This window comes from Portunus trituberculatus, chromosome 22 (assembly GCF_017591435.1).
Source record: "Portunus trituberculatus isolate SZX2019 chromosome 22, ASM1759143v1, whole genome shotgun sequence".
NCBI classification, from domain to species: domain Eukaryota; kingdom Metazoa; phylum Arthropoda; class Malacostraca; order Decapoda; family Portunidae; genus Portunus; species Portunus trituberculatus.
Window position 1 is genome coordinate 322,898 of NC_059276.1, and position 26,792 is coordinate 349,689.

A 26,792-nucleotide genomic window follows, 5' to 3' on the forward strand; every position below is an offset into this window, starting at 1 on the left:
GTGAAGTTATTTGAAATTAGGTGTTCTGAGGCGTCTCCGACAGTTTTTCTCGCCCTCCAACTGCTTACTCTGTATAAGGGCCTTATCCGTCCCTGTATGGAGTACGCTTCGCATGTTTGGGGGGATCCAGTCACACAGCTTTGCTTGATAGGGTGGAATCGAAAGCTCTTCATCTCATCAACTCCCCTCCTCTGACTAACTGTCTTCAGTCTCTTTCTCACCACCGAAATGTTGCATCCCTTTCTATGTTTTATCTGTATTTTCATGGTAACTGTTCTACTGATCTTGCTAACTGCATGCCTCCCTCCTCCCTGCCACGCTGCACAAGGCTTTCTTCTTCCTCTCATCCCTATTCTGTCCAACTCTCTAATGGAAGAGTTAACCAGTGCGCTCAATCCTTCATCCCTTTTACTGGTAAACTCTGGAACTCCCTCCTGCATCTGTATTTCCAATTCCTACAACTTGTCTTCTTTTAAGAGGAGATATCGAGGCATTTGCTCCCCTAATTCTGGCTGACGGTTTTGGCACTTTTGAACTCTTTGGAGATCCAGCTCAAGTGGGCCTTTTCTAACTTTCTTTTTTGCCCTTGGTTGGCCCTCTTCCTATGTAAAAAAAAAAAAAAAAAAAAAAAACCTGATACACCATCTGGCCCCATTGCTTTCCTGACTTCCAACTTGTCCAGTAATCTTCCAATATCCTCTTAATGAACTGCAATTTCCTGTAATCTTAGGCAATTCAATGTCCTATTAGATTCTGTGAAGTCATCTTCAGTGAAAACCGTTTTGAAGCTCTCATTCATTATTTCACACATTTCTTTCTCTGTTTGGTGTCTTTCTTTCTTTAACTATTTTTTCAATTGTTTCCTTATTCTTTGTTTTGCCATTTATAAACTTGTAAAAAAGTTTTGGTTCGTCCTTGCTTTTATCCTCTACATCCTTCTCAAACTTTCTTTCTTCCTCTCTCCTTACTGTAATATATTCATTTCTAGTATCTTTGTACTGCCGACTATTATAGTCATTTCCCTGCTTTAAAAGTTTCTTCCACGCTTTATCCTTTGCCCTTTTTGCTTGTAAGCATCTAGCATTGTACTTTGTACCATGCATATTTTATATATATATATATATATATATATATATATATATATATATATATATATATATATATATATATATATATATATATATATAAATATGTATGCATATAGATATTATGTAAGTATACTTGATTAGTCTCAGTATGTTTCTCCTGCAAGTTTTTAACTATTGGTCAAACTTTGGGTCTGTGGACTCAGTCCACTTTTGTTTGTTGCATCTGAAGTCCATTGCTGTGGGGTCCATGGAAGTGGGGTTCTATTGTATTATTATTATTATTATTATTATTATTATTATTATTATTATTATTATTATTATTGTTTTTGTTACTATTATTATTATTATTATTATTATTATTATTATTATTATTATTATTATTATTATTGGTGTTGTAATTATTACAGTAGAATATTGAATCTTGATCATAATTGAGATTGAAGTTAGTGATTGAGATTCAAAATATTGAGATGCAGAGTCAACTTCTTATATACAGGTAGCTAGTACATTGGGTGCATTCCACTGGACATTACCCTCACATCCCCCCTCCTTTCCCCCATCCTTTTTTTGGGGGGACAATTGATCAGAGACCCTGTAGATATTATTCATTTAAGAAATTAAGTTTTGATAATGGAAATGAAGGAGAGAGGACACAGAGCAGTGTGAGAGGCTTGTTTATCAATATCATCTCCCCCTTCCCATGCCTGCGGGGTGTATTTGTATCATCTGTGAGTGCCTTGAGTGACATAGTGGTGTGATGCACTGCAGATGCTCTGTAACCTTCTGAAAACTTCCAGAGCACAATTTGGAACGTAAGCTTACAAAGATATAAGGCAGAGAAACAGGAAGCCGTTATGGTGGACTCACGAGATAGGTAGACAGATCAGAGAGAAGAAGAGGGCATATAGAGAATTGCAGAAAAGTGGGGAAGATGTAGATTTGATTAGGTACAGACAGGTCAGGGATGATTTGAGTAAGATTATAAAAAAAAGTAAAAGGCAGGCAGAGATAAAACTAGCTAGAGCTGGGAGTAAAGATCCCAAAAATTATATAGTTATTACAAGGTCAGTGATAAAAGAAATAAGGATAGGATTGGACCACTCAGAAAAGATGGTGTAGTAGTGGATCAAAATGAAGACATAGTAGAATTATTGAATGAACAATTTTCTTCAGTATTTACTAGGAAAGAATAGGAAATCCTGTTACAAACAGTGCGACGAGTAGTTTAAGAGCTTTAGAAAATATTGATATAAAACCGGGAATTATTAGGAAATTTATTCTTGAACTAGACGATAGGAAAGCTAGTGGTCCTGATGAGCTACATGCCAGAGTACTTAGGGAGGGTGTAGACAGTATTTCTGAAGCACTTAAGTTAATCTTTGAAAGATCACTTAGGTTTGCTGAGATACCTCAGGACTGGAAGTTAGCTAATGTTACTCAATATTTAAAAAGGTAGGAAGGATGATGCGAATAATTATAGACCGATCAGTTTAACTAGTATAGTATGTAAGATACTAGAGAAAATCATTAAGGGTAGTATTTGGGAGCATTTAAATGAGAATAGATTAATTAGAGATACCCAACATGGCTTTAGATCAGGGAGGTCCTGTCTTACAAATTTGCTCGATATCTTTGAATATATTACCAAGGAGTTAGATGATGGAAATAGCATAGATGTTATATATCTAGATTTTAGCAAGGCTTTGATAGGGTACCGCATAGGAGGCTAGTGTACAAATTGAGACTACATGGGATAGGGGTAGGTTAGTTGATTGGATTAGTGAATGGCTTTCTGATAGGAAACAGAGAGTAGTATTAAATGGGGCAATGTCTGAGTGGAAGGAAGTGGTTAGTGGGTACCCCAAGGATCAGTGCTAGGACCTCTTCTTTTCTTGGTGTACATTAACGATTTAGATATAGGAATTAGTAGCAAAGTATCAAAGTTTGCAGATGATACTAAGATAGCATGTGCAGTACAGGGTGAAAAAGACAATTACAGAATACGAGACCTGGACAGGCTGATAGCATGGGCAGACAGGTGACAGATGGAGTTTAATTCTAAAAAGTGTCAGGTTATGCATTTAGGTAAAGACAACACAAACTTTAGCTATGAGATGGAGGGATGCTGGCTAGAGGCAGTAGAGGAAGGAAAGGATTTAGGAGTAGTGATAGACAGGACTATGAAATTTTCAAAGCAATGTTTACAAGCAAGAAATAGGGCAAATAGGATCCTGGGTTTTATAAATAGAAATTTTAGTTATAAAAGTAAGAAGTAAGGAAGTGGTGCGTAGCTTATATAATTCCTATGTTAGGCCCCATTTAGAGTATTGCATACAGGCCTGGTCATCCCATTATAGGCAGGATATCAACATGTTAGAAGCAGTTCAGAGAAGAGCAACTAGGATGATAGCAGCATTAAAGCGCCTGGAGTATAGAGATAGATTAAAGGAATTAAACATGTTTTCATTTGAGAGGGGATATGATAGAGTTATTTAAAATGTTCTCAGATACAAACTACATAGATGTGAGATCTTTCTTTACCTTAGAGGAGGGAAATAGGACTAGAAATCATGGCAGGAAGATTAGAAAGCAAGGCTGCAGGTTAGATATAAGAAAATATTTCTTTAGTCATAGGGTGGTAGACTTCTGGAATGCATTACCAGAGACAGTTGTAAATAGCACTAGTTTGACAATGTTTAAAAACAGATTAGATAAGCACTTAAATTTATTAGATTTATGATTATGTGTAGCACTGCATGATAGTTTTTATAAGAAATTTACTATAGTTAAACAAGACATGATCCCCATGTATGGGGATCACAGATTGTAGAGGATTTCGCTGTAGGACTTAGCCCTGTTAATGGGCCAAATATTTAGAATTAGTATATAATGTATTGTGTACGTAAGTGTATCTTTAAGTACTGATGACGAGGTCGCTGTGCGACTGATACAGGATAACCTAGATGGGCCCTGGTGGCCCTTTGTTATCCTATTATTTATGTTATGTTAAGCTAACATTAGGTGGGAGAGCAATTAAAAAAATCACATCACCATGTTCCTTGTTTGTTTTAAAGCTGATGAAATACATCAGCAATCAAGATTCATGTAATTTGATCAAGATATGTGAATTGTGGGTTCTTGGTGGGTGCAATTGAGATGCAAAATATCAAGATGAGATTGATCAAGATTCGAGACTTATCATATTATTATTATTGTTATTATTATTATTATTGTTCGTGTTATTGTTCAGCTATCACAGCATAATAAGATTTAATTTTTAATGAAATAAGGTGTGTACAGGTAACTCTCGATTTACGAGATAGATGCATTCCAAGAGGCATCGCGTATATCAAAATTTGCGTAAAACAAACATGTAATTCTCATAAGAAACAATAGATAATAGGGAGGATGCGGGATGTGGTCCAAAAAATTTTGTACAAAATACTCTATTTATTTGGCTAAATTAACATGTTTTTTATTATTTACCATTCTAAATACTAGAAGTGTATTTAAAGTAAAGGGAAAAGCAAGAAATAATAAGAGAAAGCAAAAAATAATTAGAGAAAACAACAAAACAAAGAATACGTAAACAAAACTCACTGTGTCACTGCCTTCACCACTCACACCACAGTCAGTCACCATTTTCCTCTGAGCTTTTCCACTTTATCAAAAATCCACTTATTAAAAATAACCCCACATGCAGAAGAAGATGAAGGACGTTTTGGGGCCATCTTGGTGAATTATAGGCAGATTGAAGAGATTCCGTCTGTACTCAGTGCTGGCAGACTGCAAATGAGGCACGAGAAGAGCGGGAGCTGGATTCAAGATTCTATAGCACCGTCAGAGCAATCTCTTGCCGCGAAATGGCATCCATGAATGCTATGAGGGACAGTAATGTGATTGCTGTGAGGTTGCTCTCAGGTTGCTGATAACACCACCTCGCCAGGTGGTGTTACTGTCTTATATATGCATTTATGTTCACAAAACATTTCTATTAGCTTTTTACAAACCTTGCCCCCAAGGAAGGATTGTTTTGTAATGCATAAAGCGAAATCTTACATGGAATACCAAAAAATAGAGCAGAGATGAGATCGCCCACAGATGAGGCTGAGACTTGCGGCGACTCGGCTGCTTCTTCTTCTTGTGACCCTTTTAGCTTGCATGTTGTCTTTCATGATATTCATGTTTCCATTCCTCTATTGCCTACTATAATGCATATCATATCTTAGTCTTCATATAGGCTAATGCCATGAGGATAACCTCAACTCCGTGGCACTGAGTGATAGTGAATTACTAATGAAATACCGCGTTATTTCATTAGTAATTCACTATGTGGTTACCAGCAACCTGAGAGCAACCTCGTTACTGTCCCTCCAAGCATTCATGTATGCCATTTCGCGGCAGGAGGTTGCTCTGACATTCTTAAAGTTTCTTGGATCCAGCTCCTGGCAGTCAATGAGCACTTTTAGGTGGGCTAACAACCTCCACCCGCCAACAGCAACGAATCTTTGTGGATGCCATTTTACGAAGGTTGGTATGTGAGCAGGAGGTTGCTACGGAGGTTGTCTGTACCAACATAAACACCAACCTGCTTCTTGGATCCAGCCCCAGAGCTCCCACCTATCTGCCAGCTGTGGAACTCTCTTGCGCGCAGTTTGAAATTGCGTTTGGTGCTCAATTTGAAATTGCAGCTAAGCCAAATAGCATGTAAGCAAACTGATCATGCAAATTAGATTAATTATAATATTTTTTCGGTCGCGTTATAACAAAAACACATAAATCAAACACACGTAAATCGAGAGTTACCTGGGTTGCTATTTGCTTTACTTGTATAATCATCGAAACGTCATCATTAAAACATTTTTTTTCTTACAGATCACAGTCTTGCACAAGAAGAGTTAGAGTCCATAGCATCCACAGACATTCCTAGTGATCTCAGCAAGATATGTTTTGGATCGAAGTCTAGAACAATGCTTCATTTGGCTGCGGAAAATGCACAGAATGATGTTATTTGGTAAAATATTTTAAAACAGTTGTAAATGCATAAGTATTAGTGTGTATAATCTGTGTTGATTTAATCCTTAAAGTACAATGAACTGATTTACTTTCCATTTGTTACAGTGGGGAAAAATCACACCTGTCAGAAATTATAAAAAGATTTTTTTCCTTATAAAAGTACATTTCTTTGTGTTATTCTGTAGTTTTCAACATGTTATGACCTCAGAGAGCAAAGTTATTGCATATAAAAAATTTCTCCCCAAACCCCTGGCAGAACACACCAAGCTCTGATAACACAGCACGTGTCTCTCTCTCTCTCTCTCTCTCTCTCTCTCTCTCTCTCTCTCTCTCTCTCTCTCTCTCTCTCTCTCTCTCTCTCTCTTTCCTTTCAGGCATTTGAATTTGATGTAAAAGTAGGAACTTTTGCACTTACAAGTCATGAAAATGTGAACTCAGATATATGAAATGATGTGCAAAACAGAAAAAAGAAAAAGAAACCACATATTATAAGTATTGTGGATTTTTATAATAATTGGAATCTGGCAACTCTTATTAGCAATGGGATTCACGTGACTTGGCCAACAAGCACAGTCCTGTAGAGGCAACCATGGGTGACACACACCAGCACATTGCTCAACGGGAGTACGTGAGGAGGTTTATGAACGTCACTGTGAGGGTTGGTCTGTCTCCCAGATCACTATCAGAATCACTACTGGAATCTTCACTTTCTTCTGTTTCAATAGAAAAATCACTGTCTTCATTTTCATCACTTTCCTCAATGTCACTACCGAGTAACACTGACATAACATCACTCGGAGTACCGTTTCCTCCCTCTGGGTCATGGGGATTGCCGGATGTCGTCTCAAAATGGGAAAAGATGACCTATTGTGAGGGAACATATGTCTCAAGGCTCGAGGAGGCGAGTGAGAAAAGATGCCAGATACCTCCACATGCCCCGCGACCAATAGTATTGACACAGCTGTGTAGGATGACGCTCTTGTGTACTCCGTCGTAGCTGTGGTCTTTCTGGGCTGGCTCTTTCTTCAGGGGCTCGTACCTGGAACAGTATGGGGTATTCCTCTTCCGCATCCGGCCTCCTCGTGGGTGGCACCTCTTCTGGAGCAGGCGGTAGCGGCGCAGTGGCCAACCGTAGGTCCCGTATGTGGCGAGGCATACTGTCAACCTCAACACTCTGTGCCGATACAATTCTTGTCAACGTGCCCTGGAAGCTCCTGGAGTTGCAACACCTGCTGGGGTGACGAACCCATACACGATTTCCAACGCTGTAGCGATGCGTGCCGTTCCATGGCTGCTGTTGACTTACCCCATCAATGCCGAGCAACCTAACTTCATACTGGAATATCCAATTGGCTGGGGCGGATGCCGCGCTGTTCCCTCTCGGCATCACATTATAGCGGTAGACTGCCTGTGCCACCGGACAGCCTGTGCGCGCCTGTATTGTCTTCACCGTCCGGTGACACCGCTCTGATATACCGTTGCCTGATGGGATGTTAGCACAGTGGTACTGAAGAGCTATGCCCCAATGATCAGCAAACTCTGAACAATAAGCTGTGAAAACTAGTAGCACTGTCAGTCAATAATTCCTCAGGCGCTCCTCGCTCCAAAAACACTGACTCCAACTGCTCGATGACGCTGGCAGTGTCTTGACGTCTTATGTTTCTCCAGATGGTGTAGCGTGATGGTCCGTGATCTATAAGAGTGAGGGAATGTTTATTATTAACATGACATATATCCATGCTTACCCTACTCCAAATTTTAGGGATGCCAAGTTCTCCTCTTTGCCATTTTTCTGGTGCTGGATCAATTGACTGACACTGTCGACATTCTTGAACAACATCACGTACCTGTTGTCGCTGAACTAAAGGAAAAAGCTTCTTACAAAAATATAGTGTATGCCTGATACCTAGGTGTCCACTGGTCTCATGGATTGTGGTTATTTCTTCCGGAGTGACAGTGTCGGCAGCTCCACATACCAAGTGTTCACGGTCTGGGCTAAGCCACTTTTTCGGCACATGAGTGAGAGTGTCTGCTTTATTTTCTGTAGATGGTACAAACTTTATATCCAGTGTTAAGTTGTATTCCTCAACGATGGTCCTCTGTCCCAAGACGCCGACGGATCAACATCTCACTCGAGGCCTTTGTTTTCACCCGGGCCTTTTATGACAACATATCTTGAATCCAGTGATAAACAGTTCTAGAGTCAGTTAGGAGAGTTACCTTCTTCATCTTCCACGCTATGGCAAGGTTCAGTCCCTTGATAACTGCATCTAGCTCAGCGAGGTTAATGTCCGCACACTCATCCCGTCTCAACCAACACACATCTTCAATAATGTCACCATTCACTTCCAAAGCGGCACCTAGGACAAGAGAGCTTGCATCCACCCACAGCAAAGCATGCTCCCCTTCAACATCCCATTGTCCTCTTGCCGGATCTGAACTCTCCACTTTCTTCAAAGTCTCTTCCAGCATTGAATGCAGCTTTGAGTCATTAACCTCGTTGTCCCAAGAAAAGGTAGCTGCGTTGAATTGTTTTTTCATAAATGCCGCTGCCGTTCTCAGCCAGCTGCACACAGGTAGATGGCTTGTCAACTGGCCACACAGAGAGAAAACCATCCACTTCATTAATCTTTCTGGCATGTCTTTGATGATGATGTCCCTCTTCCAAAATAGGTCCCATTGCTCCCCCCAGACTCTCATGCCAAGAACTCGAGCTCTGTCATAAACACTTTCTGCGGGTTTGCAAGTCAGGCCATAACAGGACAAGTGACGTACAACGTCTGCTACAGAAGCTATATCTTCATTCACCAGCATGTTGTCCAGATACGGCGTGACAGCAGTGTTAATTCTCTCGTCCCAACTTAACACAGTGCTTGGAATCTTCTTCAGGATGAGAGGTGCTATGCTAAGACCGAATCCCATCCTTGTCAGGCAATACCTCTATCTTCGAAACATCACTGTCTGGCACGACCACAGCGATTGGTGCACATGGATTTGCAGGTTGGCTTTTCGCAAATCCACGAGAGCTACTCTCTATCCTTGCCTGCACCACTCTCGAATCTTCTCTGCGCAACATCTGCTTCACCTGTGTGCGCGTCAAGGTGAGAATTAAGTTCACGAAAGTCTAACACAGGGCGAACTTTTTTCTTATTCTGCTGTACAATAGCCATCAGGGGAATAGTTCCTCTCACTGGCCCGTGAAAACTCTCTTCGTATGGGATCAGCCAACCATCTTCGATCCACCGACACAATTCATTTTCGTATTCCTGCCGAACATCTCGTGATACTCTATACTCTGGAACTGTATTATGCAGATGCTGTGGCCCCACTCCACTGTACCACTTCCACAGCATAGTCCATTTGTTAGCTTTGTTATCATAAGTTACTGTAAAGTCCCTTTCTTCAGTATTTGTTGACAAAGCACTTCCTGCCACCGACACCACTTCCGATTCCTTGACACCAAATTTAACATTGTCCAGGGAACACATTGTCACACCACCCAGAACACTTATGCCGCTCATAACCATGACAAAGTCGAAACCAAGCAGCCTGTCTTGCATCACGAGTGCACTCACTGATACATGTGTTCCTGACAGCAACTTAATTTTCACCTGGCCTGTCCCTACACACTCAAAACGGTCACCACTTATTGTTGTTATGCTCACACTGGCTTTCCTCCACTGTGAGCACATGGGGGCGTACACAATACACTTGGTGCAACCGGTATCAACCAGGACATCACATTTCACTCCGTCAACAAACAGTTTAACAATCAGTAGGGCACTTGTTACTGATAGTCCAGAGAAGTGGCTGGCGCCTGAACCACCTCCCCTGTAGCGTTTCCCGGGCACAAGGAAGCAATATGACCAGGCTGCCCACAACCAAAGCAGCGCACGTTGCTTCGGCTTCCCAGGCATCCACTGCTACTGACCCGGCAATCATGAGCATAGTGGTTCAGTTGTCTAGGCTTGCAGCACACTACCTCAGCCGCCACCGGGGCTGTTGTGCACCATCGTTGACTTGATCTGTGGGAGGCTACTGTTGCTCCTGCGCCGATTTCTTCTTCTGCTAGGACAGCACAGGGTCGGTTCAAAATTTCTGTGATGTTCAAGTTCTACAGACGTGAGCTGGCTCTCAGGATGCAGCTGACTGATGCAGGTAGACCGGCCACAAATGCACAGCCTAGGCCAGCATCTAGAATTCCTCCAAAGAAGGCGGCTAGGCGGCGCAGGTCAGCCAAATACACATCGACCGACTCTCCATATCGAAGCCGGCAGGTGACAAACTGATCGTAGGTGACAAACTTGTCCACAGCGAAGGCAGAGATCAGCGCAGCTTTTATTTGTTTGAAATTTATCTTGTCTTTGCTATCTAGTTGCTGGTAGACGGAGAAAGCACCTGCGATGAGTCGAAGAGGCACAACAGTGTGGAGCTCTGTGATTCCTAGTAGAGTACACACCAGCTCCAGCTTTTCCAACCATTCCTCTACTGGCTGTGATACTCCGTCGAATTCAGGTATGAGGCAAAGGTCCATTATCTAGCTATCTTCATGAGAGTCTTTGGATGCCATGACAACAAACTGACAGGCCTAGATAGCCTGTAGAAGCAACTTGGTATAGGAACACGACTGTTGCCTTTGCCCAGTTTATTCCTTCTGTCCACTCCCAACTCACAGAACAACTTTACAGGTACGATTCAAAGCTTCAGACACAATTTTTATACATATCAGTGAAGCACTCATCCAAACACGATCCAACAGTGTTAACATCATTCGCTCGAACAGCAGTCATACTGAAAGACAGAACCAACTAACTGCTCATTCACACACATATACTACAACTAAGCACTGTCATGGCTAGGCAATTTATTCATTACCCCGCTCACTATCAGGTGGGTGTGTACAAAGCCAGGCATGGATGGCACACTTCACCTGCTGGATAGACATTCTGGTGATGTTCTCTATAGAGGTGAAGACATTTCACAGCACCACAGTGTCGTAGGAGAAAGCACACTGGCATCTCACTGAAGGGCACTTCGGCACCTCAAAAAAAGATGTTGGACACTACTGTTCTCGTAGTGAGCTCACTCCTCTTCCAGAGAACCCAAAGCTCTGTGAGATGAGGTGTTTGCTGCAGTTGTGCTATGCGCAACACTGAGAGCTGCCACCCACCTTTGGTGCTCCAGACTGTCCTGCTCGTGGATGGGAGCGCCTGGATGGGTGTGTAGGCATGGTCGCCGCTGCTTCTGTTGCATCCGCTGCCACTGCTGCTATTGCATTTTGTAGAGCTCCTGTTCTTGGTCACTGGCACCCAAGATGAGGTGCTCAGCTCGTCGTTGTACCTTGTCTGGTAGGGAGAGATAGGACTGGTTACTGCACATCCATGTAAGGGGACTACTCCATGATGAGCTTCACCTGCACTTTGTACAGTGTCATGACGCCCTTGCAGTCAAGTATGTGTCTCACTCAATGCAGGAGTGTCACCCTCGTGGAGGTTTTGCGTGCCACATTCTCCAGGTGATGGGGGAAGAAAAGTTTGGAGTCCACCTCCACCCCAAGGATGTTGATAGAGTCCGTGATGGTAAGGATGTCTTCTCAAAACTTTAGCAGACCTTTCATCCATCTAGCATCCTCCCATGAACGTGTGATGACCAAGGTCTGGGTCTTTTCAGCAGCAAACTTGACTTGCTACTGATTGCCTCAGGCCATGATGTCACCAAGGTGGTGTTTGGTGGCATCAGTCATATTCATTGCCTCCTCTCTGTTGTAGCTGTGTGAGAGAGTGGCATCATCCACTTAGGTCGGTGCTAACGAGAGGCTCTGAAGGAGGTCATTGAAGTACACGTTCCACAGGATAGGGCCCAAGATTGAGCCCTGTGGAATGGAGGCCTCCACCAGGTGCATGGCCAAGGTGCACCCACTCACCACCACTCACAAATTCTGGCCTTGCAGGTAGCTTGAGAATAGCTCTAGCAACTGTCCTGTGATGCTGAGCTGCTCAAGCTTGGCATGAAGTCCTTTGTGCCACACATGGTCAAATGCCCCAGCAATGTCAAGGGTGATGATGTGGCAGGGATAGCTAGCATCGAGAGCATCATGCCAGGCTTTAATGACTAGGAGGAGCATGTCGGAGGCATAGTGTCCTTACTTGAACCTGTGTTGCCATGTGGAGATTAAATGGTTCTCCTCCAGGTAAGAGGTTAGCTGCTTAGCAATAATCCTCTCCAGGATTTTGCTGACAGCTGACTGGAGGGAGATGGTGCAGTAGTTGATAGGGTCCCCTTTATCATGTCCTTTGTGTACAAATGTGATCTGAGCTTCCTTCCATTCACTTGGCCAGGTGCTAATGTGCAAACACTACTGAAAGATGCTTTTGAGGGGCCTTGTCAGCTCCTCAATGCAGTGTTTCAGCAGGAAAAGTTTTTTTTTTTTTTTTAGCCTATAGCACCTGTAGGGCTACTTGAAGAGTATGAGAAGAGCTGTTCAGCTTCCACACATTATCAGCACAGGTAATTTGATTTATAGTGGTACCCATATTAACACCCAAACACATCTTTGGTGTAACTACCTAGAACCTGGGTATCATGGTGATATTTAGGTAACTTTAAACCACTCGACAAATGACATAGTTTCAAGACAGCACATGGTAGAATTTGAACCTACGCATGGACATCTGCCCAATCCCACACTCACCACCTATACACTACACCACTGCCTCCCTGCTGTCAGGACCAGGTGCCTCTTTGGTGTTAATACTATGCAGGTGCCTCACCACTGCATCCTCACTGACCGTCAGGCAGTCCAGGGTCTGGTCACACTGTTGGGTGAGATGTGGTAGCTGAGGATCAGACTTGTTGGTGGTTATCTCTCTCTCTCTCTCTCTCTCTCTCTCTCTCTCTCTCTCTCTCTCTCTCTCTCTCTCTCTCTCTCTCTCTCTCTCTCTCTCTCTCTCTCTCTCTCTCTCTTAAAGGACAATATCTCTACACTATAACATGAATGGATACAATATACATTTTAAGAATAAGAACACACATGTTGGAGGCCTCGTTATATACTTGATAAGTCATATGAAAGCAGTGTTACACAAGAAAATACTTTATAGCTTCAACGTTTGGAACCTTTGTTTCTAAGCTACATATATTCATAATTTATATTGTATACATACCACCTAGTTTAAGCATTAATGAATTTCTTGTAACATTACAGGATATCTTAGAATTTGTGTCCAAGGTAAAATGCTTTTGTTACATAATGTGTGACTTCAGCATTAATATCCTTGCAACCAGCAAATATGATCAAGACTTCTCAAACATATTTTATTATCACATGTACTGTTGTGTCATCAATAAACCCACTAGAGTTACAAAGACATCAGCAACAATCATTGATCATTTATGGACAAACGACTTGTACAATTATATAATTAGTGGAATGTTATACACAAATATCAGTGACCATTTTCCTTTTTTCAGTTAATTTCTTTTGCCGTATAAGAATTCAGTATATTCAAATATTTTCTTTCCAAACAAATTTTTACATATATAATTTCATAACAGACTTAGGTCAGTCTAACTTGGAAAACATAGGAATGAATACAGGAGTTGATGAAGATTTTGATGATTATTTGACACACTTCCAACTCTTATATAATAAACATTTTCCTGTTAAAAAATACATCGTAAAAGAAAACATGTAAACAAACCCTATATAACAACAGGTATAAAAGACTCTTATCATAGAGCGTAACAGATTACAAAGATTATGTGCAAAGTGGCTGATAACCTATGGAGCTCAATTTAGAAGATATAGGAACACCTTAATGTATATGATAAGAGCAATAAAAGAAAATACCCAAAATCTAAATTAAAAGAATGTGCAGACAATGGTAAAAAGACATGGAAAATTATCAATAACAATATGGGAAAAAACACTCATCAACTTCCAACCTCCATTACCTTTCCAGACAAAACACTATTAACAAGCAAAGAGATATCCGAATCATTAGACAATTACTTTTGTAATATTGATAGTAACTTAACCCTAAACACTGACTTTCCACCCATATCGTTTCATGACTACTTACCTAACCCCACATCATTTCAATTTTTTATAGAACTAACAAGAACACAAGAGATAGAGGTGGTAATAAAAAACTTTGAAATTACTTTCCCAGGCTATATGACCTAGTAGACAAAAATAATAAAAAAAATGAAGCCACATTATTTCACCTTACTTGCATCATATAATTAACAAATCTTTTGAAGAAGTGCTTCCAAAATGGCTACAGATTGCCAAAGTTGTTCCTATTTACAAAAAGGGTGATAAATCACTTCACAATTACAGACCTGTATCAGTTCTACCATGTTTTAGCAAAGTTTTTGAAAAAATAATGGCTTCAAGATTTATTAACTATTTAGATAGAAACTTCCTTATTTCAGAAAATTTATTTGGATTTAGACCTCATTACAGTACAGAATTAGCAATTTACAAGCTTTACCAACACATTTATGTCACCACTGACAATAAGTAATATTTAAGTACTACCTTTTGCGATTTAACATTTCTCATACAAGTCTATGAGAAAAACGAAGTATATGGGGTTTGGGGAACAGCAAACAACTGGTGCAGGAGATACTTGTTAAGCAATAGACAACAATATATGGTTTACAACAACACGTCATCATCATCATACAAAAATATCACTCATGGTGTGCAACACGGTTCTGTTCTTGACCCAATTTTTTTTTTTTTTTTTTTTTTTTTTTTTTTTTTTTTTTATATATCAATGACATTTCACAAAGCACTAACTTACTGAAATTTCTACTCTTTGCAAATTATACAACTATATTTATAAGTGGAAAAAATTAGTGATTTGGAGACAATATTGAATCAGGAATTGGACCATGTGGCTGATTTGATGAAATGAAACAAACTCACAGTACAGTAAACATTGGTAAAATTGATTTCATAATCTTTTGTCCATTAATGACACAAACACTTAGTATCAATGTAAGCATGAATAACATAGTATTAACACGTTTCCCTGCGGTTAGCAGCATGGTGAGCTCTCCTGCACTGCAATTGGTAAATTGTCATATGTCAGTGCTGGTCAAGCCATTGAAGCGAGAAGAGCAGAGTTTTGTCTTGGAGAACACTCAAATTAACTGGCAACCTCAAAGTGTTTGCCTAGCAGTGGAAAATCTATGACTTCTCTGCAGTATGACCCACCAGTAGACATACTTTATTTGTCAATATTTAGTGCGCCTCTATACTTTACCATATTTTTCCTTTCCTAAATTTGTCTATATATATTTGTCTCTTTGTTTGTCATATTTAGAAAATGAATGGTACATGATTTTATGGTCAATTTAGTTCAACAGAAAGGAGAGAAGATAAGATATGATAATGATATCTGAAAAATTATGAAATTATGAAAATATCAATAATGAAAATTATTGAAGCTTATCAAGGAAAGTCCAATTGTGATGTCTCAGTTTGAATTATTTGTTATAGAAATGTTTTATATTCTTCTGAAGGAAAAATGCAAGATAATATTTTTTTTACATATATTAGAAAAGAAAATATATTTTTCAGTTTTTTTATGGCAGATATTTTTTATTTATTGTTTTTTTTTCTTTACTCATGTTTATTTATATATGCAATTCAAAAGATCACCAATGACAGTTTATTTTTTTTACAATTTGTGCAAATAATATCAGGAAAATATTAAAAAGTCAATAAGAAAATCATTGAAGCTTGTCAAGGAAAGTCCAATTATGATACCTTTTTCAATAGAAGTTTTATGTTCTTCTGAAGGAGATAATGCAAGATAATATAGTTTTTTTCACATGTATTAGAAAGAAAATATGGAAACAAGAGAACTATTTTTCAAATAACTTGTATAAAACTAAAAAAGAAGTAAGCTTCATATTATTTATCAATCAGTGTTTATTGTGCCCTCCCACACATACTGTTTATTGCAATTTTACTATATAATCCAATTTCTATTAAGAGTAAGATGAAAATGTGATAAATGTGAAAACTGTTGAAAAAATAATGGCTTCAAGATTTATTAACTATTTAGATAGAAACTTCCTTATTTCAGAAAATCATTTTGGATATAGGCATCATTACAGCACAACCCACCAGTGGGTTGCATCGCAACAGTGGATAGTAACTGAGGACCCACCGGTGGGTTGTATTGCAAGGAACATGTTAAGACAAGTCATTGAAGCAACATTTCTAGGTATTACACTTGACTATTCTTTAAAATGAAGCCTCTTACAGATAATCTCAAAATAAAATTAAGTAAATTAATGGGTATAATATACAGGGTAAGAGACTTCATTGATAGGGAAAATCTTAGACAAATTTATCTTTCATTAGTTTATCCCCATCTTTCTATACTGCAGTGCTTTATTGGGGAGCTTTTAAAACCTAGATAGACAGTCTCTTTATCCAACAAAAGAAGCTTATATGTATCAGGTCACACAGCCATCATTACAATTATACTTATCCTCTTTTCATGTCCTTAAAACTATTAAAACTGCTTGGTATTTGTATGTGGAGCATTACATATGTTTCCAATAAACTGTAATTTGCATGTACTAGACCACAACAATACACTCAAATGCACTTCTCAACATCCATTATGAACAAGTCATGCCTAACAGAGTATACAGTTCATAGGACCCAATTACGGAACCAATTACCAAATAATATGAAAAATATTTATTTATACCCCAGTTTCAAGCAAGATATAAAAAATACCATAGTAGCTAAATGTAATGAATTACTAAGATATATTTTCATGTCATTAGGATAATGCAATACTGTGTGAACATTAATATTATTATTATTGATTATTATTATTATTATTATTATTATTATTAATATTATTATTTTCATTATTATTATTACATGTTATTGCAATTATTATTTTGTTACGAATATGATCTTGTGATGGATGGACCAAAATACAGCATGGATCAGCTACCACTGATTAATATACTCCAGGTCTGTAAAAGAGCATTGTCTCAGTGGACCTTAGCTACATTTGCTACATAATTTTTTTTATGACATATTATGAAGGTCTCGGTCTCTCTCTCTCTCTCTCTCTCTCTCTCTCTCTCTCTCTCTCTCTCTCTCTCTCTCTCTCTCTGCATATGTGGTGCTGTATACATATACTGAATATTGAAAGAAATGTAATGGGTTTTTCTTGTATATTTCAATCAATGGGTGTTTTGATTCTATGAATTATATGTATATGGTGACCAAGCCTATGCTCATATTCTCAAAAAAGAACATTGAAAAAACAATTTGAAATGTCAAGCAGTCTCTCATATATTTGTGAACTTTTTTCTGGTTGAGGCACAATACATCTTGTCCTTATTAGATGACTAGTAAAGATTTGTCTTCTTTAGCAGTCATAAGTAAATTGTTAATTTCTAAAAGTTAAATAGTTGTTACTGGTACTGCCAATTGTGCTTGGATTCCTGAATTTTTTCCTAAGAAATTTGATCCTTGTATTTATGTTAACCTTTAATATTTTGTCTAAATATTTGACCTTCACAACTCAACCTATCAATGCATGAGGAAATATGGCATTTTCTTATGTTTTATGTTTTTTATTAAATAGAACAACTCTCTTTACTTTCCAGGTGGCTTCTTGAGCAGGGATGCAATCCAAGTGTTACTGATGAGACCAAGAGGCTCCCATTTGATGATGCTGCAGATAAAGAGTGTCGTAATACCTTCAGGCGCTTCATGGCACAGTGGCCAGATAGATATGATTATAAGAAGGTAAGATTGTGATATGCAGCAAGCATCATGAAACAATTGTTATTTACAGTCGGCGCCACGGGTATTGGCGCGAAAAATGTGCGCCAATACCCGTGACAAATTATTAAGGACCCCCATTTTACACCTAAGAAAACCGACACTGGTATTGGCACGAAAGCACATGGTAGAGTAGGCTGAGCTTAAGATCCACGTACAGACAATAAAGATCTCAGTTGCCTATAGAATAACTCAGTTGCTTTTTGTGATTAGTCGTGACCGCATCAATTGTTTTCTTTCCGCTCTGACGTGCTGTGTTTTTTGTGGGATTTTTGTAATAATGCCACGAGGCCCAGAGCTCACAAGGGAGAAAATTGCAGCAATAAGCTCACTTTATAAGGCAGGAAAGTCTAACAAGGATATATCAATCCAGACCAGAGTATCATTGCGCAGTGTCAAGAGATGGACAAAGAAATGCAAGACAGCGGGAGGTGATTATCCCCCATTCCAAGTCAAGAGGACTGGACAGGTGGAAGCTGAACCAAGGATAACAGCTAAAGAATTGAAAGAAAAAAATCCAAAACTCCTGCAAGATGTGTCTGTTAGGACAATACAACGCCGCCTCAAGGACGATTTGTCTTATGAGCATCGGGCACCACGACGCAAACCTCTTCTGATGGAGAAACAGAAACACAATCGTGTTAAATTTTGTAAGAAATATCTAAATTGGGACAATGAAAAGTGGAAGAAGCTTTTGTGGACCGATGAGGCTACATTTAATGTTACTGGGAACCGAGGAGGTAAGGTTAGGCTCCGTCTGGGTGCGGACCCGTACCATCCCAAGTACACACAGGGGACAGTCAAGCATCCTGATAGTGTCATGGTATGGGGTGCATTTGGGTACTATGGTGTGGGCAAGCTGGTTATATTACCTAAAAACACAACAGTGAACAAGGAATCATATTTGGAACTGTTGTGTGACCCAACAACAATTAAATTACTCAAGGCGAGATGCTATAGGACGCCTAACTTCTGATCTTTCACTTGTTTCTGATTGGGGCAGAGAAAACCTGGTTTTGTTCAATGCCTCAAAAACTCAATTTCTACAACTATCTACTCGACATAACCTTCCAGACAACTATCCTCTCTTCTTCAATAACACTCAACTTCCCTCTCCTCTACATTAAACACACTCGGTCTATCCTTCACTAAAAATCTAAACTGGAAATTTCACATCTCTACTCTTGCTAAATCAGCTTCCAAGAAGTTAGGTGTCCTGTGGCGTCTTCGTCCATTTTTCTCTCCTCCCAGCTGCTTGCTCTGTACAGGGCCTTATCCGCCCGTGTATGGAGTATGGCTCTCATGTCTGGGGGGGATCCACACACACAGCTTTACTAAACAAGGTGAAATCTAAAGCTTTTCGTCTTATCAACTCTTCTCCTCTAACTGACTGTCTTGATTCTTTAAGTCACCGCCGCAATGTTGCATCTTTATCTGTCTTCTACCGCTGTTTTCATGCTGTCTGCTCTTCTGAACTTGCTAACTGCATGCCTTCCCCTCCTGCGGCCTCGCTGCACAAGACTCTCTACTTCTTCTCATCCCTATTCTGTCCATCTTCCTAATGCAAGAGTTAACCAGTATCTTCACTCCTTCATTCCCTACACTGGTAAACTCTGGAACTCTCTACCTGTGTCTGTATTTCCACCTGCCTATGACTTAAACTCTTTCAAAAGAGGAGTGTCAAGACACCTCTTACGTTAACTGGACCCTCCTTTTAGATTTTTTGTTTTCTCTTTCTCCTACTTTCCTCTTAACAGGGCCTGGCAACCAGCGGATTTTTTTTTTCCAACACTTTGTTTTCCCTTGGCCAGTGCCCTTGTAATGTAAAAAAAAAAAAAAAAAAAAAAATCTTGAGGACTGCTTTGATGCCTGTAAGAGTGAGGTGTTCATGCAGGATGGTGCCCTGCACACACAGCAAAACTAATCAAAGAATGGCTTGAATTTGTAGGAGTGGATTACATAAACGATTGGCCTGGTAATAGTCCAGATTTCAATCCAATTGAAAATGTGTGGGGACTAATAAAACGAAGACTACGAGGACATAACACAGCAACTGTGGAAAAGCTTGTGAAGGAGATTAAGGACATTTGGGACAACTTAGAACCCTCAATGCTCCAAAGACTGACTGAATCTGTTCTTCGACACCTTGAGAGCTGTCGGAAAAGGAAAGGACTCCCCACAAAGTATTAGAGGCTGGTAGGTTCTACATACATGTTAGTATTGCACTTGTTTTAGTGCTACAGATGAAAAAAAAACATCGCGCCAATACCCGTGGCGCCGACTGTATGTACTAAGTACTCCATGCATGATCAGGGTGATAATCTTATTTATATTCATAAAGAAAACTGATGGGGAAGATAGATCTAGAAAAATGTAATGTCAGGTTCTTTTTCCTGCCTCCATCTCTCTCTCTCTCTCTCTCTCTCTCTCTCTCTCTCTCTCTCTCTCTCTCTCTCTCTCTCTCTCTCTCTCTCTCTCTCTCTCTCTCTCTCTTTTCTTTTCTTTTCTTTTCTTTCTCTTCTCTTCTCTTCTCTTCTCTCTCTCTCTCTCTAATAGTCTTGTCGCTTGATTAAAGTTAATCAGCACAATTTGCCAAGCTTGGATAGGAAGTAGTAGAGTCTTGTGTTACTCTCATTGTTACTCCGTATCTGTTAAGCCATAATTAAAATGTTTTTATTTGTAGATGCTGCTTTCTGAAATGGAAATGGTTAAGGTTAAAGAATGGTTAACTAATCTACTCTTCTTGATTATGATAAAAAATAGTTTTTCAAATTAAAGACTTTTTGTGAATACACTTACCCATATGTAATTGTATATGCCTATATGCCATTATTCCCACACTCAGCACAGAAAATCAACCTGCACCTCTATATATAGAGATCGTGCCTATAGAAGTTCCACTTCACTTCCGTGCACATGCGCACCGGGAACCACTAGCCCAGCTGGTCAACCATACCTCAGATTCTTTCTGCCTAAATTGACAGAAACACAGAGGGGAGGGAGGAAGGGAACCTCGTACTATGTAATTACATATGGGTAAGCATATTCACAAAAATGTTTTTACTTTAAAAAACTATTTTGTTGTTACATATACTAATTACTCATATGTAATTACATTTGCCAGATTCCCAAGTATAGGTGGGAGGGTGTAACAGAACCCCGAAGATAGCAGACACAATCTCCAAAATACCCAAAAACGGGAAAAATAACGTATCCGTAAATCTTGTTGCTGACAAGGAAAAACCAAAATTAAATTAAACTAGCATCAGTGAACAACCCTCAGCGCTGAAACTATTGATCCAAGGGAAAAGTATCTAAATACCTATGAGTAACATCTCTTAGGTAAAAGGAGGCAAAGGTGGTCATACTCTTCCACATGCCAGCCTTGAGGACCAAGTCCAGACTCTTAACTTTTCTAAAGAGAACACTGGTCACAATAGCCCGAACCTCCTGTGCGTTCACTTTCAGAAGGCGCGACTCCTCCTCTGAGACACTCACATAGGCGCTCTGAATCACCTGACAATTCCACTTAGACAAGGTATGAGGGTGGACAGCTCGTCTGGGATCCGAAACTGTGACCAACAACCAAGAGCAGGACAGCCGACAATCCCTAGTCTTGCGAAGATACTCATGGACCGCCCGAACTGGACCAAGAAGGCGGTCTACCTCATCCTCCCCAACAAAATCAAGAAGAGCAGGAATTTTGAGCCACTAGCCCAGCTGGTCAACCATACCTCAGATTCTTTCTGCCTAAATTGACAGAAACACAGAGGGAGGAGGAAGGAATCAGCTATGTAATTACATATGGGTAAGCATATTCACAAAAATGTTTTTACTTTAAAAAACTATTTTGTTGTTACATATACTAATTACTCATATGTAATTACATTTGCCAGATTCCCAAGTATAGGTGGGAGGGTGTAACAGAACCCCGAAGATAGCAGACACAATCTCCAAAATACCCAAAAACGGGAAAAATAACGTATCCGTAAATCTTGTTGCAGACAAGGAAAAACCAAAATTAAATTAAACTAGCATCAGTGAACAACCCTCAGCGCTGAAACTATTGACCCAAGGGAAAAGTATCTAAATACCTATGAGTAACATCTCTTAGGTAAAAGGAGGCAAAGGTGGTCATACTCTTCCACATGCCAGCCTTGAGGACCAAGTCCAGACTCTTAACTTTTCTAAAGAGAACACTGGTCACAATAGCCCGAACCTCCTGTGCGTTCACTTTCAGAATGCGCGACTCCTCCTCTGAGACACTCACATAGGCGCTCTGAATCACCTGACAATTCCACTTAGACAAGGTATGAGGGTGGACAGCTCGTCTGGGATCCGAAACTGTGACCAACAACCAAGAGCAGGACAGCCGACAATCCCTAGTCTTGCGAAGATACTCATGGACTGCCCGAACTGGACCAAGAAGGCGGTCTACCTCATCCTCCCCAACAAAATCAAGAAGAGCAGGAATTTTGAATTCGTCGAATGAATGCTGGCTCAGACACTGAGTCTTAGCCAGGAAATCAGGGCAAGGGAGAAGGTCATGGACGTCCACCCTTGGAGTGACGCACCTCAGCCGACAGGCTGTGAAGCCCACTAACCCGACGAGCTGATGCGAGCGCCAGAAGAAACACGGTCTTAAGCGAGACATCCCTCCGTTAGGCTGACCACAAGGGCTCATAAGGAGGACGTAACAAGGATCGAAGGATCAGAGAAAGGTCCCAGGCAGGTAACCGAAGCAAACAAGGTGGACAAGAGACCACAAAGGAGTGGAACAGAGAAGAAAGGTCTGGATCGGTGGAAAGGTCTATGCCTGACTGATGCAGAACAGGAGCTAGGGCACAACGGTAACCCCTAATTGCTGACACTGACAGACACTTTGACTCAAAAAGGAAAATGGAAAAAGTCTGCCAGCTGCACTACAGAGGCAGAGCACGGATCCAAACCCCTCGACTTACACCAACCACAAAGGACTCTCCATTTTGCCTGGTAAACTGAGGCGGAGGACTTCCTGACTGGTCGAGACATGAACTTAGCAGCCTTGCGTGAAAACCTCACACTCGGAAGAGACGCTGGAGAGTCGCCACACATGAAGATGGAGCTTTTAAGGAGAACCGTGGAAGAGGGGACTGTGAGGTTGTCGAAAAAGAGACTGTCACATGGGAAGAACCCGGGGACTGTCCACGAGCAGGTCGAACAACAGGGGAAACCAGTCTTTCTGAGACCAATGAGGAGCCACCAGTGTCATATGCACAGCCTGCGACTTGCAAACCCTCACCAGAACACAGTGGATCAGACCAAACGTTGGAAAGGTGTACAGATCCAGACCATTCCACAAAAAAGAGAACACATTCTGTCGCCAGGCTCCCTGATCCGGAAGAGGAGAAATATACAGGGGCAGATGACGAGTCAGTGCTGTGGCAAACTGATCTACCAGAGAAGATCCCCACACCTGGAAAACTTTCCTGCAAATTTTGGGATGTATGGTCCACTCTGAACCGACACTCCCAACTGAGCATATCCGCAATTACATTGCGGCGTCCTGGAACAAAAACAGGGCACAGAAAGATGGACCAGCTCTCGCACCACTGGAGAACTGTCCCTGGTAAGGCTGACAGAGGTTTGGAACGGGTGCCCCCGGACTTCTTGAGATAGGCGACCACTGTCGAGTTGTCGGACATCACAGACACCACCAATCCCGACAAGGCCTGCTGAAAACTCTGGAGAGCCTGAAAGACTGCCAAAAGCCCTAGATGATTTATGTGAAGCCCCTGCTCCTCCACAGACCAGACTCACATAGCCAGTGACTCTCCCAGGTGAGCTTCCCACCCGAGCTGGGAAGCATCTGAGAACAGGGTTTGTTCCAGGGGCGGCACTACAAACAGGGCGCCTTTCATAAGCTGATCCGGAACCAACCACCAAGCAAGGTCTTGCAAACACTGACGACTTGGAGCCACTCATCCTCAATCTCGATCGGAAGCAGCCCACCAATGCCTCTTTAGGCACCACTGCAGAGCCCGTATCCGCAGGAGCCCACCTGGCATTAACCATGCTAGGGACGCAAGATGTCCCAGCAAAGACCTCCAGAGGGACACTGGTGGAGCCTTGGCTAGCAGAAACTGTCAGGCAACTGCCTGAAACCGGTTGACCCGATCTGGCAACGGGAAGACTCGGGCTCTGATGGTGTCAAGAACCATACCCAAAAACTGCTTCTTCTGGCTGGGAGACAGATTGGATTTGGCCCAGTTGACCTGAATCCCCACTCAAGAACACAGAAACAGAAGAAACCGGACATTGTTGAGGCATGAAGCCCAAGAAGGACCGGAAATCAGGCAGTCATTCAGATAATGACACAAGGGTATGCTGAGGCGATGGGTCCAAGCCGACATGGGAGCCATCACCTTGGTAAAGACCTGAGGAGCTGTGGCAAGGCCAAAGCACAGAGTCCAAAACTAGTAAACTCTGCCCTGCCAGACGAACCGCATGTACTTGCTTGACCGAGGGTGGACAGGAATCTGATAGTAAGTGTCCCACAGGTCCAAGGACACCATCCACTCACCCTTGGCCATTGACTCCAGCACTGACGAAACTGTCTCCATACAGAAGTGGTCACCACCAGGAAACGATTTAAGACTGAAAGGTCACAAATCGGTCTCCAGCCCCCTGTGGACTTGGGCACAAGGAAGACACGAGAATAGGACCTGGCCTGAGGGTCTACCACCGGTTTTATAGCTCCCTTTATCAGCATCTTGGGAACCGTGGCCTCCAGAGCTGAATAACAGTCTGAGCCCTCCCTGTACGCTGGAAACTCCACAGGCGTGATCGAGAGGGGTGGATCCTTGAGGAAGAGGAGACCGTAACCATACCGAGGATCTTCACCCACTTGCAGGCCCCAATGTTCTCCCACTCCTACCAGTGCCGCTGCAGACAAGCCCCAACTAGCAGTGGCACCATCGCAGCGTCCCTAGCGAGAGCCCTGATGGCCCCTTGAGCGGCCACGGAAGATTCCACGAGAGCGAAAGGAACCGCTCACCTTAGGAGCAGAAGGGGGCGGAACCGAAGGAGGTGCAACCAGCGCAAGGCATCAAGAACCAACGGCCCCACCATAAGAACATAAGAAAGGAGGGAAGCTGCAAGAGGCCGCCAGGCCTATACGAGGCAGTCCCAGTGTACTTAATCTACTAATTCCATCTATCTTCCCCATCCATGAATTTATCTAACCTTCTTTTAAAGCTTCCTATTGACTCAACCCTGACTACATGCCCACTGAGACTGTTCCACTCATCAACCACTCTGTTTGAAAACTAGTTCCTTCCCATTTCCTTCCTAAACCTGAATTTTTCAAGTTTAAACCCATTATTTCTGGTTCTGTCCCTGCTACTAATCCTAAGAACTACATTCATGTCCCCTTTGTTAAAACCCTTATACCACTTAAATACTTCTATCAAATCTCCTCTTAACCTACGTCTCTCTAAGGAATGCAGACTAAGTTTTTTCAGTCTCTTGCGGCCTTAGCCCTGATGCCCCGAGCTGAGGAAACAAGTGACCATTGCGAGGACTTAAGCTCCCTCTGCTTCACTGCTGCAAGAGTCTGACCATCAAAAAGGGGGGGCCAACAGAGGTAAACATCAACTGCCGTCTTTCTCAATCACCATAAGTATTAGGAAGGTTTCTCACCACAGCCTGCCTGCATAACATCATCATCCTCAAACGGAGCATTTCACAGGGCTGCATAATACCTAAATTTGCCCTGGCAAGAGCTCCCAGGCAGTCCAAACCCCTCTGGGAGGCAGCACTGGAAAGGCCAGCAAAGGCCCCCAGAACCTGATCTGTCCAGGAAGTGATATCAACCAGAGTACTCAAAATACCCTCTAACTGAGTAGCCATACGACACGGAAGACTCACAGAGAGATCTTTACTCTCCACCAAATGAAGCAGCTCATCACTGAGAGGAGGAGCCCCACAGGAAGCTCCTTCTGGAGCATACCACCTCTCCGCCCTTGAAGCCCACCTCCTGGACAAGGCGAACTTGGCAGAAGCTGGATTAGAGATCCCTAGGGAACAGCCCAGCTGTTCCCTGCAAACCTCCAGAGCCAGAGGAGAATGAGGCAGCACCAACGGAGTGGGGCCAGGCCATGAAGTCCCAGAGGTGCACTCGACCCCAGTTTGAAGAGTGGAGGTAAGAGAAGAGGGCATGGGGAGACCCAAGGACTCTCTCACTGAGGTAACAAGCTCACGAAAGGAGGCCGCACCCTCCTCATCCTGAATGCCAGTCTCCCTCGAGGTAACGTCATCAAAAACCTCATTCACCTCTTCAGAAAATTAAGGCCAGCCCGTGGCAGCAGCCTGACTAACTACTGCGCCACCAGGGTCCGCGCCCGCATCAGCTGGCCAGGGCTGGACCTGCGAGGGCATTGACCCATGCAGCCAATCAACATGAGGCAGGCCCATGGAAGACGCCCGCCGAGCCTGCAAAATTGCCATCACCCGGCAACCCACCAGGGAGTGGTGCTGCATGAAATCCCATTTCTCTGCCACCAACAAGGCCCAAGGAGGAGACTGGCCCGGCGGGAGCTGGCTCCCCACAAACCCCCGAAGCCTTACCAGAGAGAGGAGCAGCGCATAGACTCAATCCACTGACCTCAGGACCGGCCACGGAAGAAACAGGATCTGCGGGAGCCTACAAACCACCCAATCCCGGAGCCACACTGGGGAGCACACAAGCTCATTCCACGAAGACCTGAAAACTCCCTGGAAGCACCTGACACAGCAGGAGTCTGCACCACACTCACTGCTGAGGCCACGCTAGGGAGCAGGGCCGCACTGAAGCTCACATCCCCAAAGCCAGA

The 26,792-nt window shown here is 42.1% G+C and overlaps 1 protein-coding gene across 16 annotated transcripts in view; it reads left to right on the forward strand.

Moving 5' to 3' along the window:
• The window catches only part of LOC123507349 (ankyrin repeat and zinc finger domain-containing protein 1-like), a 360,722-nt gene that overhangs the window by 254,011 nt on the left and 79,919 nt on the right, over window positions 1-26,792 (forward strand). For 14 of the 16 annotated variants that reach the window (XM_045260121.1, XM_045260118.1, XM_045260124.1 and 11 more), the window contains 2 exons: window positions 5,964-6,102; window positions 17,763-17,904. In XM_045260121.1, coding sequence (XP_045116056.1) covers window positions 5,964-6,102; window positions 17,763-17,904 — 281 coding nt within the window. Of the gene's footprint in view, window positions 1-5,963; window positions 6,103-17,762; window positions 17,905-20,785; window positions 21,696-26,792 lie in introns of those variants that run through there. The other 2 variants (XM_045260125.1, XM_045260133.1) reach the window with 2 other exon arrangements.